Source organism: Oncorhynchus mykiss, chromosome 7 (genome assembly GCF_013265735.2).
Source record: "Oncorhynchus mykiss isolate Arlee chromosome 7, USDA_OmykA_1.1, whole genome shotgun sequence".
NCBI classification, from domain to species: Eukaryota; Metazoa; Chordata; class Actinopteri; order Salmoniformes; family Salmonidae; genus Oncorhynchus; species Oncorhynchus mykiss.
In genome coordinates this window covers 69,938,549-69,956,162 of record NC_048571.1, presented here as the reverse complement: position 1 = coordinate 69,956,162, position 17,614 = coordinate 69,938,549, and the positions used below count along the sequence as shown (strand labels likewise).

The 17,614-nt window shown below is 43.1% G+C and overlaps 1 protein-coding gene across 7 annotated transcripts in view; it reads right to left on the bottom strand.

The window, feature by feature from the left end:
• LOC110529011 (pleckstrin homology domain-containing family A member 6) overlaps positions 1 to 17,614 on the bottom strand; it is a 221,910-nt gene that overhangs the window by 78,646 nt on the left and 125,650 nt on the right. For all 7 annotated transcript variants that reach the window (XR_005052654.1, XR_005052653.1, XM_036983963.1 and 4 more), the window contains 3 exons: positions 5,008 to 5,152; positions 4,702 to 4,806; positions 4,162 to 4,234 (listed from right to left, as the gene is read on the bottom strand). Coding sequence is in view for 5 of the 7 variants with exons in the window: in XM_036983961.1 (XP_036839856.1) it covers positions 4,162 to 4,234; positions 4,702 to 4,806; positions 5,008 to 5,152 (323 nt within the window). In the remaining 2 variants the exon portion in view is untranslated. The remainder of the gene's footprint in view (positions 1 to 4,161; positions 4,235 to 4,701; positions 4,807 to 5,007; positions 5,153 to 17,614) is intronic.

Below are 17,614 nucleotides of genomic sequence, written 5' to 3'. Positions count from 1 at the left end.
ATTAATATCTTAAAACTACCCTTTTTGATGTAGCTTATTTTTTTTAAATATACTCTTCAAACGTCACATTTCCAGAGTGGGCTCTCTGGAACTTTTAATGATATGACCAATTATAGTTCATTTACCAATCACAGCCCTCCTTTGGGATTGCACATTCAGCAAATCCCCAGCAGAGTTCCTTTTGAATCTATTTTCCCGTTCACTGTGTTGGTGGCGCTCATAAAATGTATCATACATTCAGAATTAGCAGAGAGACTCTGAAATTTGATGTACTTGTATATTGTTCCCAACAATGCATTTTTAAACAAACAAAATCAAAAATAGTCGTTTTTAGATACTAACATCAATTTGTTTTATGTTGAATTCATGAATGTGACTTTTTTTTCTTCAGAATCTAGACATACTGTTAGTGCACACTATAAGGAGTATAACGAGACCAAGATGTTGTGTATCATGTGTGGTTCACAGATCATAGGGTCTTACAGGAGGCATGTCAAGGTCTAAAAAGGGCCTAAAATGGCCGCTTTCATCATGATTTTTAAAAACAAGGTTTGTGATACAATGTAAAAAATAAAAATAATCAAACCTCCTTCCTCCCAATTAAGTTGCTCCGTGAGAATTGCCAGAACAATTGAAATACCAAAAATATTTTCCTCTCCCGCTGGCGTGGTATCACCCTCTAGTATTAAAACAATGTCCTAGTTGCATCCTGTAGTTCACAGGATACAGGTAGATCCACTAACACATTCACTCATCTTGTTCAACTTTTAACCTGGAGATCACACTCTCTCAGGACTAGGAAAAGGTGTGTTTGGACTAAGTCAACTGGGAAGAATCGTGTCACATACTCACGCGTTCACACACACGGATTCATTTACAGTAGCTGTTAAGATCTTGTCCTTGGTTGTAATGGGCAGGTTGCTTTTGATGGAACCGTAACAGCAGTAATGGATAGATTATGACTCTGACAGAGATATGAACCAGCCCTACAGTAACTAAAGAAAGAAAGAGACAGACAGACAGACAGACAGACAGACAGACAGACAGACAGACAGACAGACAGACAGACAGACAGACAGACAGACAGACAGACAGACAGACAGACAGACAGACAGACAGACAGACAGACAGACAGACAGACAGACAGACAGACAGACAGACAGACAGACAGACAAGACAGACAGACAGACAGACAGACAGACAGACAGACAGACAGACAGACAGACAGACAGACAGACAGACAGACAGACAGACAGACAGACAGACAGACAGACAGACAGACAGACAGACAGACAGACAGACAGACAGACAGACAGACAGACAGACAGACAGACAGACAGACAGACAGACAGACAGACAGACAGACAGACAGACAGACAGACAGACAGACAGACAGACAGACAGACAGACAGACAGACAGACAGACAGACACACACACACACACACACACACACACACACACACACACACACACACACAGCCTGCACAACATCATGGCACCAGAATATCATCATCTGATTGATAGGGGCAATAAGTCCACTGAACTGTTAAAGAAGCATAAGAAGAAGGCTGCCCATTGTACAACATGTACTGTACAAAGCAAATGATAGAAACACACACACACCAAAACATGCACACAAGCATGCTTTCTCCCGGTTACACACCAACACACCACACACACTAAACATGGCTCTCACATGCAATCCCGGGGTCATGTTGCTATGGCATGTTGCTAGGTTATGTTGTAGGGAATGTTTACGGTAACACAGCGAAATGCTGCAGTGCTCCAAACACACACATACAGTACACAAATTCCACACCCTCATGAAGTTCTAACACGCACATGCAAGGGGTCAAAGTTCAACCCTCTATGACTGTGTGAGCAGGGAGGGTCTCGACATAGCTCACATGACTCACTGCTTAAATAAAGATTAAATAAATAAATTACAGAATATACTATGTCCTGAGATAGAGGTGAAAGAGGCACCAAGACGTACTAAACTAAATCCTCAGTCATCCTTCAATATGTATATATTTTAGACAGCACCTTTACTCCAGCTGTTTGAGTACAGACCATCTTTGTCCCTGGGGAGGGAAATGTCACCACATCTCATGATGAATTATATTCTACTACTACAGCCCCCTAGGGAAAACTGAACAGGGATGGAGGAACAAGAGAAACGGCAAAACATAAAATATTATCCAAAGTAGCTGCCCCAGGTGTTCTCACTTGTGATGAGGCTTAGTGGTGTAGGTCTTAAAAACATTTAAGGACAAAATGGGCTTGAGGGGTTGCTAAGAGGAAAATCAGACCAGATTTCTCCTAATCTCCTCCCCTTTCTTCCTGTTATCTCCTCTCTCTCTCCTCCCCTCCCTTCCTGTTATCTCCTCTCTCTCTCCTCCCTTCCCTCTTTTTCTGCTATCTCTCTCTCTCTCTCTGTCTCTCTCTCTCTCTGTCTCGGTCTCTCTCTCGGTCTCTCTCTCGGTCTCTCTCTCTCTCTCTCCTCCCCCTCCCCTCATCTCCCTCTCTCCCTCCCTCTTTTTCTGCTCTCTCATTTTCTCTCTCTAAATCTGTATGCGGGGCCTCACACAAGCTTTTAAAAAACAATTACATTGACACTGTAAGGGCCGAACACAAAAAACCAACCTAGAAACACAAAACATAGAATGCCCACACAACTCACGTCCTGACCAACTAAAACAAACAAATAACACAAGAACTAGGGTCAGAACGTGACAGACACTGTGGATTCTGTGCTGATAAGAATAGGTATGGTGGTAAACAAGTTACTGTAGGTATGGCTCCTGCTTTGTCTCACTCAGGGCATAAAATACTGATGTGTGCTGAAGACAAGAGGCAAAATGACGTTATTTTCATCATTATCATCTCCTTTCATCTTCTTGATCTTGCAAGTCACGCAGGCCTGCCTGCCTGCGCAACAGAATGTCTGCCGGCCTGCCTGCCTGCCTGCGCAACAGACTGTCTGCCGGCCTGCCTGCCTGTGCAACAGACTGTCTGCCGCCTGCCTGCCTGCGCAAAAGACTGTCTGCCGGCCTGCCTGCCTGCGCAACAGACTGTCTGCCGGCCCGCCTGCCTGCAAGCGCAACAGACTCCACTATCCCACAATTGCTTCACCTAGTGTGCTATCAATGTCACCTTCACCACTGAGAGGGAGAGACTGAGCTGTATAAGGAGAGTGTGTGTGTTTGTATGTGTGTGTGTATGTGGGTGTTTGTGCGGGTGTGTGTTTACATGTCTGTGTCTGTCAGTGTTGAATGTCCATCCTTAAAGACTATAATATGCAGTGAAACATATCTCTACACACTTCCACAGAGCCACACATAAACCCACACACTCATAGCTCGTACATCAACATTGAAGACACGTCAAGCCGTGTGCCATATTCAAATAACAGATTGTTTATTCTCCTGACTGTGGCTCAGAGGATAACGGATGAGGACCGCAAACACTCAGAGACTTGGCATGGAGGAGAGTAGAGATTGTTAGGAGAATTTGACAAGTGTTTCTGTGTGGTATTAAAGCACCTCGAACAAGTCAACAGTCCTGCCACAGTGGTGATATGCGCCAAACACACAGCCCTCTACTCAGCCAACAGAACTAACACACTGACATGACATCAGGTAGCTATGGTAAAAAACACAAACAAGAGAAGAGTTTTAAATGTGACACCAGCCCACAAAAGTAGAACCAAACCAAGAATGGATAAAAGCTTTCCAGTTTGCAATCCAGATACAATCAAACAAATCCACAGTGTAGGACTCTTACATAGACAGAGTAGAGAGAGAGACTGAAGTAGCAGGTGTAGTGACTCGTCTTAGCCAGGTCTTCCTTTGAAAATACATTCTATAGCCACAAAGGCTCTGTTTAGGGTTCTCTATAGGGAATAGGTTGGCAGTTGACACACTACCCATGTCTCAGTGGGACTTCCTGGTTCAAATAAAGGTTAGATAGAAAATGTATACTTACAGTAAAATACAACAATAAATATTATATTAGTTCAAATATTTCTGACTAAATTATACAATAAAATGCAATAGAATAAAGCACAATGATAAAGTTGTCCTCCAGTGAAGGGTGACGATGGGCTATGAAACAAAGAAAAGAGAACTAAAAGAAAGAAGACCTTGCTATCAGTCTACCTTTGTAGTAAAAGAGGCATCGGTCAGTGAGGACGAACCATCTCTTGTTCCACTGTTTCACTCCACTGCTGGCCTATGGGGAGACAGTGAGAAACAGTGAGAGTGAGAGTAAGGGTAAGATAGAGAGAGAGAGAGAGAGAGAGAGAGAAAATAACACACCGTGAGATGGGCTTAACTGGCCTACAGGGAGAAACAGGGGGGATTACACACACAGTGAGATGGATTGAAGTCCAGAGAGAAGACACAACAGTTTAGACAATGTCAGGGGTAACACTAATACCGGACCAAAACAGTGTGAGAAATACTGCCCTATGTGAAGAAAAGGAAGACAGATATGAGACCAAAACAACATGAGAGAGAAAGCAACACTGTCTGAGACATACTGTATCAAAACAAATGGAAGAGACTAGGTATATTGGAAGAAGAGCTATATCTGGTCCTAGTTATGGGGTATTTATGGGGTATTCATGGGGTATTATGGAGTATTTGAGGGGACACTGCCTCATGTTACTTACAGTGTAGTGTATAGAGCTGATTTACCTGTTTGTATAGCCAGCCCTGTTTGGTCACCTCCGCTTTAGGGTTCCTCCGCATGGAGTTAGAACGTTTCCCAAATGTAGCAGCTTTCCTTGGAGTACGAGATGCCTGGAGAGGGCAGGAGGGAAGGAGAGATTGAAGAGAGGAAAGTAGGGAAGGAGAGAGGGAAGATGAGAGAACCGAATGGAGCTCTCTGTATCATTGAATCTGTCAGAAAACCTTGACTTGGTGTATGATGTGGTGAAGTGTAAAGGTGTAGTGAGGTGTGTGTGTGTGTGTGTGTGTGTGTGTGTGCGTGCGCACACTGACCCGGGGTGTGAAGGGCTGGGACTGGGTCTGGGATTCAGGGGAGGATAGGTCTGATACCATGGTGGAGCTGTTGGAGTTGATGTCGTTGGGTGAACTCACAGGTCCTCTACCCCCCGCCTTCCCATTCATCTCCAAATCACAGCTCCTACAGAGACACAGAGAGACAAAGAGATAAAGTTAATGACTCACACAACCAACAAAAATAACACATGCAAAGACAGTATATTGTCTACTATCTTTATGTCACTATCTCTGAGAACACCTGCTTGATGTTGTAGTGTCAAAAATGACCCTTGATAATCATGCTTTTAGAGTAATGGGGAGAGGGAAGAGAGAGAGAGAGAGAGAGAGAGAGAGAGAGAGAGAGAGAGAGAGAGAGAGAGTTTGAGTTTTTATAAAACCTTTATTTTTTACTCAAGTGTTAACATAAATAATGACACACTGCCTTTTCAGAAATGAAATAACAAATGTAATTCCTAAACAAAAATAAATACATAACATATACATTCAACTTATTTCAGCAGCAAAAAATAATTTCCCCTCCTCTACAAAACAAAGCGCTCCTTCGTAAGCCCACTTCTCCTCATGTCATGTACTGTCATGTTGTGTCTTGTCTCTGTCCTTTCCCTTCACCCTGTCTCCCTCTGCTGGTCGTTGTTAGGTTACCTTTTCTCCCCCGCTTTCCACCAGCTGTTCCTTGTCTCCTCTGACTACCCATTCACCCCGTTTCCCACCTGTTCCCTTTTTCCCTCTGATTAGGTCCCTATATCTCTCTCTGTTTCTGTTCCTGTCCTTGTCGGATTCTTGTTTGTTGTGTTTCATGCCTGAGCCAGACTATCGTCATGTTTGCTGTAACCTTGTCCTGTCCTGTCCGAATCTGCCGGTCTATCTGAGCCTACCTATGTTTGGTTATTAAAGAAGCTCTGTTTAAGTTAGTTCGCTTTTGGGTCCTCATTCACTCACCGTAACACCTCAAATAATAGGAGATCTTTTACAGCTGAAAAGAACTCAAAATCTACTTTTATTCTTGCTTTCACTAAACCTTTAAAAACACATCTTACATCCTGCCCATATCCCGTTTCTATCTTATGTTTCCTACTCAGAAAAATTGACATCTTAGCTTGTCCCAAAATAAAATTTAACATTTGACATTTTCTTTTCTGTTGTTTACTATATTGAAACCCCAAAATAAAAACAGTGTTATTGAAAAACTCCCCTACAGCTTTAAACAAAGATTCCAACATTTCCAATAGCGGTTTTATCCTCTCACACTCCATAAAACAGTGAAAAATGGTTTCTCTTATATTACAAAAAGGACATCCATCTCTAACATCTGAGTTAATAACAGATACAAAAGCATTAACTGCAATGATGCCATGTAAAACCCTCCATTGCATATCACCAGTACCCTTTTGTAACAGTGGTTTGTACAGTGCTCTCCATGCTGGCTTTACCTTGTCATCAATGCCCAATTTTACCCTCCATGGAGTATCTTTTCTATTTTTCAATTTATCTTTATTCAACACCTTGACACACCCCCTATACAATTCCTTCCCATTCACCTCATCCAAACCCACCTCCTCCAACCCTCTCAAATCCAGCAATAACGCCTTTCTTTCTGACTCTGGGATATTTGGTGTAATCCCTAGTTTTGGAAATGAGACGTCTTCATCTTGCACCTTCTTCTTGTGGCTACTAAGCATATCCCATTCTTCCGCTGACAGAGCCTTCCTACAGCTCCCCAGCATTTGTCCGACAATCCTTTCCGACCTCATCCCCAAATGTTCTGCCACCCTTCTTCCATCCATTAAGGCGGGCCCAGCCATGGCCATTAACTGTCTTAAGGTGATGATTTTCCCCTTCACCAGAATCTTGGAGAAATGTGGAACAGCTGCAGTTGTACAGTCCAGTCTTGCCCCATACACCAGAGGTTCCTCCAACAGCCAATGCACTGACTCCGCTGAAGTTCTTCTGGACACCTTCATTATGCTCCACACTCTGAGAAGGCCTCTATAAAACGGAGGTACTCCCTCCCTAGAAATCTGGCTACTATCAACCAGAAATAAGGCCTTCTTTAAACCTAATCCTCCAACCCTCTGTAATATAAGACCTGCCACCCCTCTCCACACCACATTTTCCGGTCCATAAAGCAGCCTTTGAATAAACTGAAACCGGAAAGCAGCAGCCCTACTAGCAAGATGTACAAGACCTTGTCCCCCCTCCTCTTTTGACAAATACAAAACACTTTGTGGAACCCAGTGATATTTATCCCAAAAGAAATCCACAATAATTGCCTGTATCTTAGCCAGAAGGCCAGATGGTGGTTCTAAAACTGACAACCGATGCCACAGTGCAGAGGCAATCACATTGTTAACTATAATAGTGCGCCCTCTATATGACATACGAGATAGTAACCAACGCCATCTCCTCATCCTCCCTTCCACCATTTCAACCACCCCACTCCAATTTTTTTCCATAGTCCCCTCATCTCCTAGATACACTCCAAGATACTTAAAACCTCCCTTACACCATTCTAGCCCCCCTGGCAAAGCCATGATCCCTCCAGACCATTCTCCAATCTGTAAAGCACAACTCTTTTCCCAATTTACCTTTGCAGAGGATATTCCCCTAAAACGATCAACCATTAGACTCAAGCTATCCACCTCCGCTTGATTTTTCACTAGCACAACTACATCATCAGCATAGGCTGAAAGACGAATAGGAGGAATATCCTCTGAAAGGCACACCCCTGCAATGCGACTTCTAATGCTATTTAGTAGTGGCTCTATAGCAATAGCATATAACATCCCAGATATAGAACATCCCTGCCTAATACCTCTACACACTTTAAAAGGAGCACTCAAACCACCGTTAACTTTCAATACACTTTCAATGTCACCATATATCACCTTTATCATGGCAATAAAACCAGAGCTGAACCCAAACGCCTCAAACGTGTTCCATAAATATTGATGTTCAACTCGGTCAAATGCCTTTTCCTGATCAATTGAAATTAGACCAGCATCCAACCCAATAGCCCTAGAGACGTCCAAAAAATCACAAATCAGAGAAATGTTATCCCCTATCTGCCTGCCAGGAACACAGTAGGACTGATCCGTATGTATGATTTGCCCCATCACCTCCCTCAGCCTGTTGGACAAAGCCTTTGACAATATCTTATAATCAGTACACAATAAAGCCACCGGCCTCCAGTTCTTCACCTCCCTCGGGTCACCCTTTTTGGGCAGTAGGGTGAGGACAGCCCTTCTGCAGCTTATTGGTAGTAACCCTCCGGTTAAACTATCATTAGCTACTTCTAACCAATCCTCTCCCAACATAGCCCAAAAAGACTTAAAAAAGTCAACGGGAAGCCCATCAATGCCTGGTGCCCTTCCATTTTCCATGCCTTTTAATGCAGTGTATAAATCCTGCAAAGACAATGGTTGCTCAAGCTCAACCTGAGCTTCTGCAGGCACCTTTGGGAGCCCATCAAAGAACTGATGTGTCACTGTTTTGTCCTCTTTGTACTCACACTTGTAGAGCTCAGCATAGAACTCTACTGCCCTCTTTCTAATTTCACTAGGGCTAGTGAACTCTTGTCCAACAGCTGATTTGAGACAATGAATAATTTTTCTTTGTCCATTCTTTTTCTCTAAACCAAAGAAAAATTTGGATGAGGCATCCATTTCAGATATGCCCTGAAATTTACTTCTCACCAGTGCCCCCTGTGCTCTGATACCCAGCAGATCTGCCAATGCAGCTTTTCTCCTCTTGAGGGCCTGAGTATGGCCTCGATCTCCTGTGGTCTCAACCAACGTCATGAGTTCCACTATTTCAATCTCTAGGGCTTTCATTGATCTGGTGATATCCTTGGTGACATTCCTCGTGTATTGATTACAAAATTGTTGAATCTGGATTTTCCCTATATCCCACCATTGTTGAAGGGATACAAAACTGGCCTTTTGAGACCTCCACCTCTCCCAAAAAATACTGAAACATTTCCTGAAGTGAGCATCACTCAATAAAGTTATATTAAAATGCCAATATGCGCTTTTAGGTTTTACATCGTTAATGAACACCACCTCTGTTATTAAACAATGATCAGAAAATCCCACTGGAGTTATCACACTTGATTTACAGACCTGAGATTGATGCTCAAAAACATAAAACCTATCTAACCTGGCCATAGAGATGATGTTCTCTCTCACATGCGCCCAGGTGTACTGCCTTGTTCCTTCATGTTGACTCCGCCAAATATCACACAGTTCATTTGTTACAATAAGGCGTTTTAAAAATGTCCTTGAGGCTATATGAGGTTCTTGGTGATTTCTATCTAAATCGCTAACTGTGCAGTTAAAATCCCCAGCAATAAACAAATAATCTTCTTTGTTACATTTCTCAATGGTATTTGATAATGTCTCTAAAAAACATACCCTCTCAACTGTCACCACTGGGGCATATACATTTATCAGACACATATTGATATTTTCATACCTTGCTCTAACTTTTAATAACCTCCCCTCAACTACCTCTTCAACCTCGTATGACAAAGGCAAAAACCCTTTTGAGAACAAGATAACCACACCCCCACTTTTTGAGTTTTTATGACTACACACCACTGTCCCCCCCCACTCCTGTTGCCACATAACTTCATTTTCCAAATTACTATGCGTTTCTTGCAGAAAAATTATGTCACTTCCCTTTCCCCTCATTAACTCATACACCATGGCTCTTTTTTTAACATCTCTTGCCCCATTTACGTTTAAAGAAGAGATCTTAAAACTGCTCATGGATAAGAAAAAAAAACAGAGGAAGATACAGCCACCACATCTCTTTACAGAGTTAAAACTGCAACTGAACTCTTTCATTTTCTTTAGAATTTACATCACTTATTACTCTCGTGACCACTTTCTTGAGTCTAGCAATTTCAGGGCTTTTCAAACCTCCCCCTGTAATTTTTGACATCAGAAACTTTGCTGATTCAATAAACAATTCACGTTCAGGGAAAAAATCAGTTACATTGTAATCCTGCATATATTTCTTCCCTTTTGTCAACTTCAGAAATTGACGTATCTTCTCGATCCCATACCTCCCTTCCACCCCATCTATCTCACTAAATTGTTGTGACGCGTCGGATGACTCACTCTCGCTATCCTCCCCAGAAGAAAACCCCATCTCTACAACCTGTTCATCTTCACCTGATTTATCCATCTCTACCTTTCTCTTAGAATTAGACCCTTCACTACCCCTTAAATTCTTCCTTTTACTCCTCGGTATTTTGAAAACATCCGCTTCCTTTTCCGTTATTTCAATCTCCTCTTGACCTTCAATTTCATTTTCCAGCACCACCTCAGCGACGGCAGTCGCAATCTCACCTACTGTTTCCCCTCCCTCTTTGTTCTGATCTACCAAAATTGCCCCCGTATCCACAATGCCTTCCTCTCCTACTTTTCCAACCACATCTGCCCACCTTCTCTCTTCCCCTACACCTGTAGTATTTTCATCCCTTCGCTGTGGTACGTCAGTTGCACCCGCACTAAAGCTACTACCAGGCTCAGCGCGTTCATTCTCGGGACAATTACGCACCAAATGCCCCTCTCTTCCACATCCAAAACATTTCATTGATTCAGTAGATGCATAGAAGACATAATCAAATCCATCAATCTTAAAACTAAACGCTAAATTCAGTTCATCTCCTTCCTTTTTTAAAATCATATGCACTTGTCTCCTATGAGACACGACATGTTTCAACAACGGAGATTTGCATCCAAAAAGAACCTTCTTTATTGTAGATACGATTTGACCATGGCGAGATAACTCTCGCTCTAACACTTCATCTCTAACAAATGGTGGCACGTTAGAAAGCATAACTTTCTTCGCAGGATTCATAAGCGGAAATACCGGTGTCTGTGTCTCCCGCAACACAACACCCCTCTCAACTATCTTATTCACCTTTTCAATTGAATCTAAGAATATCACTACAGCGCTATTCATCCTTGAGGCTGATTTGATGCTATCATACCCAATGATAGCACCCACAGCCAAGCTACATTCTTCCACTGAACACCCAGCCGCAGCAGGAATTTTTACTCCATGCCTCCGACTAAGTTTTTCAAACTCTACATTTCCGCGAGTGGCCATTGCAACCAGCCCCACCCGCTGGTTGTGCCCTCGCGAAAAACCAACCTCAAAGATCCCACCACCCCTATACGTGCTTAGTGATAGTTAAACAATATACCCTTAAAACAACTAAACTAATCAATATATATATATGTACATACCAAAACCCAATAGAGTGAAAATAAATTCCATTCGCTCTCGCAAACACTCTGCTTGACGACTCACTCCCAGCATGCACTCCGACGAGAGAGAGAGAGAGAGAGAGAGAGAGAGAGAGAGAGAGAGAGAGAGAGGAAATACAATTTCCATCTAGACACCGTTGCCCTAGGCACACAAAAAACGAAACATACCTCGGCCTAAACATCAGCGCCACAGGTAACTTCCACAAAGCTGTGAACGATCTGAGAGACAAGGCAAGGAGGGCCTTCTATGCCATCAAAAGGAAGATCAAATTTGACATATCAATTAGGATCTGGCTAAAAAAACTTGAATCGGTTACAGAACCCATTGCCCGTTACGGTTGTGAGGTCTGGGGTCCGGTCACCAACCCACAATTCTCAAAATGGGACAAACACCAAATTGAGACTCTGCATGCAGAATTCTGCAAAAATATCCTCAGTGTAGACGTAGAACAACGTAGAACACCAAATAATGCATGCAGAGCAGAATTAGGCCGATACCCACTAATTATCCAAATCCAGGGGGCTATCAGGGTGGCGGACAGGGGGTTTGCTCAGAGGGGGTGGGATCTGTTCTTCTGTGGTGTTGACGCTATGGTCAGAGTCTGGTGTGGACTGTTCTGCTGTGGTGTCAAGACTTTTGTTGGGAGCTGAGGTGGGCTGTTCTGCTGGCTTCTCTGCAGGGGTGGCCGCCTCTCTAGTTGGTTGTTCTCTGTCACACGCCACCCCCCTCAACCTCTCCTCCAGCAGTCTGATCCTCTCCTCTCGTGCTCTGTTCTTCTCATGCTCTTGCTTTTTATATTGTTGATGTTGTCTCACCCCAGTCCAGTGCAGATATGCCTCTCCACCTCCAGCTCTCAGGGTCTGGTTAAGGGGGTGTTGTTGTGCTGGACTGTTGTCTGGGTCTGTGCTGACTGAAGTGTAATCACCTGCTGTTCCAGCTCCACCTGCCTTACCTCCAGCTGGGTAAATGTGTCCTTCATTTCAATGGGGGGGTAGTACTTTGTGCTGGGAGGTTGACTTTCCGCTTGGGGTTGCTCATCTATGGGGTTATATAATGAAGAGGTCTGATCTGACTTGCTCGGGGTGGGGGTATCTTTCTCAAGGGAGAGCCTCTCCTGCTGGGCTATTTCTTTGATGAGGTGAAAGTCCAGCTGAAACTGTTTGGGGTTGCTCTGTACTAATACTGTTCCAGACTTATAGAGATTTATATTAGCTGACTCAGAGTCCTCGTTGTCTAGTATCCTGAGTTTCCACCCCTCGTTAACACCCCCTATCTTAACAGAGGGGTAGTGTGCTAATATAGCACTGTGCCATGCCAGGGGATGGTCTGTGTGGAAGATGAGGTTGCTGATGTTCCCATTTTTATAACAGTCAGCAAAAAGTGTCTCTTGATTTTCCATAAGGAGCTTCATTTTGTGATCTTTTCTTGCCTTATCATTCTTTACATACACAGGGTACTGTATTTTAATTACCTCTCAACCGTGGGAGGCAGCTTCTAAGGCCTCTCCATTTGGTTGGAGTTGACTTTTCCACTCTCCTGCCATTGTTGGGCTAAAGGGCTTTGACACCTCTGACTTGACACGTCAGTGCTAATTGAAGTTGTATCAAACTTGGCAGCCTTAATTTAGCTTTCAGTCCTTACAAAGTAATTCAATGTATGTTTCTTCTTGGCTTTTGGAAATAAAATATAGCTTCAGATTAAACATCACTCACTCAGTTCCAGGTTGGATGGTGTTTTCAGGTTTCCTTTGTTTTCAGAGCATTTGGACACCATTCTCTCCAGACCTGACTGCCCTTAACCAACACAAAAACATCCTATGGCGTTCTGCATTAGCATCGAACAGCTCCTTGATATGCAACTTTTCAGGGAAGCTAGAAACCAATGTACACAGGCAGTTAGAAAAGCCAAGGCTAGCTTTTTCAAGCAGAAATTTGCTTCCTGCAACACAAACTCAAAAATGTTCTGGGACAGTGTAAAGTCCATGGAGAATAAGAACACCTCCTCCCAGCTGCCCACTGCACTGAGGATAGGAAACACTGTCACCACCGATAAATCCACTATAATTGAGAATTTCAATAAGCATTTTTCTACGGCTGGCCATGCTTTCCACCTGGCCACCCCTACCCCGGTCAACAGCACTGCACCCCCCACAGCAACTCGCCCAATCCTTCCAATTTCTCCTTCTCCCAAATCCAGTCAGCTGATGTTCTGAAAGAGCTGCAAAATCTGGACCCCTACAAATCAGCCGGGCTAGACAATCTGGACCCTTTCTTTCTAAAATTATCTGCCGAAATTGTTGCAACCCCTATTACTAGCCTGTTCAACCTCTCTTTCTCTCTGTCTGAGATTCCCAAAGATTGGAAAGCAGCTGCGGTCATCCCCCTCTTCAAAGGGGGTACAGTCTTGATCAAAACTGCTACAGACCTATATCTATCCTACCCTGCCTTTCTAAGGTCTTCGAAAGCCAAGTCAACAAACAGATCACCGACCATTTCGAATCCCACCATACCTTCTCCGCTATGCAATCTGGTTTCAGACCTGGTCATGGGTGCACCTCAGCCATGCTCAAGGTCCTAAACGATATCTAAACCGCCATCAATAAAAGACATTAATCTGCAGCCGTCTTCATCGACCTGGCCAAGGCTTTCGATTCTGTCAATCATCATATTCTTATCGGCAGACTCAATAGCCTTGATTTTCAAATGACTGCCTCGCCTGGTTCACCAACTACTTCTCAGATAGAGTTCAGTGTGTCAAATCGGAGGGCCTGTTGTCCGGACCTCTGGCAGTCTCTATGGGGGTACCATAGGGTTCAATTCTCGGGACGACTCTCTTCTCTGTATATATCAACGGTGTCGCTCTTGCTGCGGGTGATTCCCTGATCCACCTCTACACAGATGACACCATTCTGTATACATGTGGCCCTTCTTTGGACACTGTGTTAACAAACCTCCAGATGAGCTTCAATGCCATACAACACTCGTTCCGTGGCCTCCAACTGCTCTTAAACGCTAGTAAAACTAAATGCATGCTCTTCAACCGATCGCTGCCCACACCTGCCCGCCCGACTAGCATCACTACTCTGGACAGTTCTGACTTAGAATATGTGGACAACTACAAATACCTAGGTGTCTGGCTAGACACCTTCCAGACTCATATTTGGGGCGGCAGGTAGCCTAGTGGTAGTAACCAAAAGGTTGTAAGATTGAATCCCGAGCTGACAAGGTAAAAATCTGTCGTTCTGCCCCTGAACAAGACAGTTAACCCACCGTTCCCAGGCCGTCATTGAAAATAAGAATTTGTTCTTAACTGACTTGCCTAGTTAAATAAAGGTAACAATATATATATATATATATATATATATATATATATATATATATATATATATATATATATATATATATATATTAAGCATGTCCAAAATTAAATCTAGTATCGGCTTCCTATTTCGCAACAAAGCCTCCTTCACTCACGCTGCAAAACATACCCTCGTAAAACTGACTATCCTACCGATCCTCGACGATGTCATTTACAAAATTGCCTCCAACACTCTACTCAGCAAACTGGATGCAGTGTCATCCGTTTTGTCACCAAATCCCCTTATACCACCCACCACTGCGACCTGTATGCTCTCATCGGCTGGCCCTCGCTACATATTAGTCGCCAGACCCACTGACTCCAGGTCATCTATGAGTCTTTGCTAGGTAAAGCTCTGCCTTATCTCAGCTCACTGGTCACCATAACAACACCCACACGCTCCAGCAGGTATATCTCACGGGTCATCCCCAAAGCCAACACCTCTTTGGACGCTTTTTCTTCCAGTTCTCTGCTGCCAATGACTGGAACGAATTGCAAAAATCGCTGAAGTTGGAGACTTATATCTCCCTCACTAACTTTAAACATCAGCGATCGCAGCGGCTGTACACAGCCCATCTGTAAATAGTCCATCCAACTACCTACCTCATCCCCATATTAATTTTATTGACTTTTTTGCACACCATTATTTCTACTTGCACATCATCATCTGCACATCTATCACTCCAGTGTTAGTTTTCTAAATGGTAATTACTTCGCTACTATGGCCTATTTATTGCCTTACCTTCTTGCCTTATTGCCTTGTAGGTTTTGAGTATTGAGTTGGAGTGAAGGTTATGTTGTAGAGGGTAGCATCCTTTATATGTTCCTGACAAAAAAAATCTAAGTTTATCTAACTCTAAATCTATATTTTTTTAAGAACATGCTGAAAAATGCAGGAGCTCATCTGATCATGTCTCTCTCTCTCTTTCTTTCTCTCTTTCTTTCTTTCTTTATTTCTATCTTTCTTTCATAAATACACCCACACACACATGATACAGACACAAACAAACTGCTCTGATGCACAGAAAAAGCCACAAATATGACAAGAAATCCCATATAAATCTTTCTCCAGTTGTTTCACCAGAATACGGTCAGTCCACACTAACATAAGAGTCCACTTATGATGAGATGTGTTGTGGTGCATAACGAGGTCCTGACTCTCAATGGTCATTGTATAGGTAACTTCCAAAATAAAGGAAACCCCACAATAAAGTGTCTTCCTAATAGGGTGCTGGGCCACCACGAGTCAGAACAGATTTAATGCACCTTGGCATAGATTCCACAAGAGTCTGGAACTCTATTGAAGGGATGCGACACCATTGTTCCACAATAAATCCTATAACTTGATGGTGGAGGAAAACGCTGTCTCAGGAGACACTCCAAAATCTCCCATATGTGTTCAAACGGGTTGATATCTGGTGACTGAGACACCCCCCCCCCCCCCCCCCCACACACACACACACACACACATTCTTTTAAACCCATGCTCCTTTGAGACCCCTCTTTCTGACATCTCTTCTAGCCATGGTAGATGGCCATTTTTTTTTTAAATTACCCTAAGCATGATGGGATTGCATAATTAAATCAGGAGCCATACCTGTGTGTAAGCACCTGCTTTCAATATACTTTGTATCCCTCATTTCCTCAAGTATTTCCTTTATTTTGGCATTTACCTGTAGATCCCCATGACAGTTATGATGACAGTAGAGGTGTTAACCAGGTGATGTCCTGACTAAGTAATCATCCCTAGATCTTCCAGTTTAATAATTGAACCCTTTTCCTTCCACTGCAACACTTCCTCAGCTTTTTGCTATAAAAGAGTGTTCTTCAAATCTGCCTGATCCCGCCAGCTTACATTAAAAGCTATCCATGAAGCATTTAATGTAAGCTTGCAGGATCAGGTGGCTTTGCGAGGCTTGTTCTCCATCAACTCCCCTAGTAAACTGAAGGTAATTATTAAATATCCCCATTGTAAGAGTTAGTCCCTGTGTTTTATATTGACGCTTTGAATAACTTACAGTAAAACACAGCCTCTTCACAGGTAACATCATATATTATTAATGTCAATGCATCATCAGCTTGATACAGTATTGATCGTGGTGGGGAACACACCATGAAGGGGGTGGGAGTATTGTCTTAACACCACTGGGGGCATTTATCTAGCTGTCAGGGATGTGGAATTACTGGTATTATTGTTATACGTTATATTACATTATGGGTGGGGTATCATTGTCATAGTCCTCGGGGTCTAAACCCAGGTAACCCTCTCATGAACACACTTTGTGAGTTAGCAGACCCCAGGACTCTGCATAATTATCAGATTGCTGATTCCCATCAGCTCAAATGCTTTCCTGTAACAATAGCACAGTGCATTCCCCCCATAGTGACAGGGGTGAACAAAGTGAATCTGTGAAACCTGCTACTCTATTCCATCTCTGTCCCCTCTCACACAAACTGTCTCTCCATGTCACATATCATAGCCCATTTGTCTGTGTGCGTGACACCATCATGTTTGTCTCAACTTTTTTTTTCCTGGTGTCAGGAGTTAGTGTTAGGTTGGCTACAAAGCTGAGTGAATGGGATGTTTCATTTATTATCTCAATACAGCAACACTTTGAAGGGAACTGCAGAGATTTTTCACAAGTTTTCTGCAACATTTCTGCATTGCTGGTGATGCAGACCACAAGTAAAGGTTACATGGGCATTAGGGTTCAAGTTTGATGTATACTCCCTGCAGGTAAGTCTCTACAGCAGGGATCATCAACTAGATTCAGCCGCAGGCCAATTTTTTTCTTGAGCAGATGGCCAGGGGGCCAGAACGTAATTACAAATAATTTGTAGACTGCAAATTGAAGCTCAAACAAATATATTATTTGACTAAAACATAATAATTTCAAACCTTGCCTACATTTGTATACGATCACTCAAATCTCTCTATAGTGCGTGG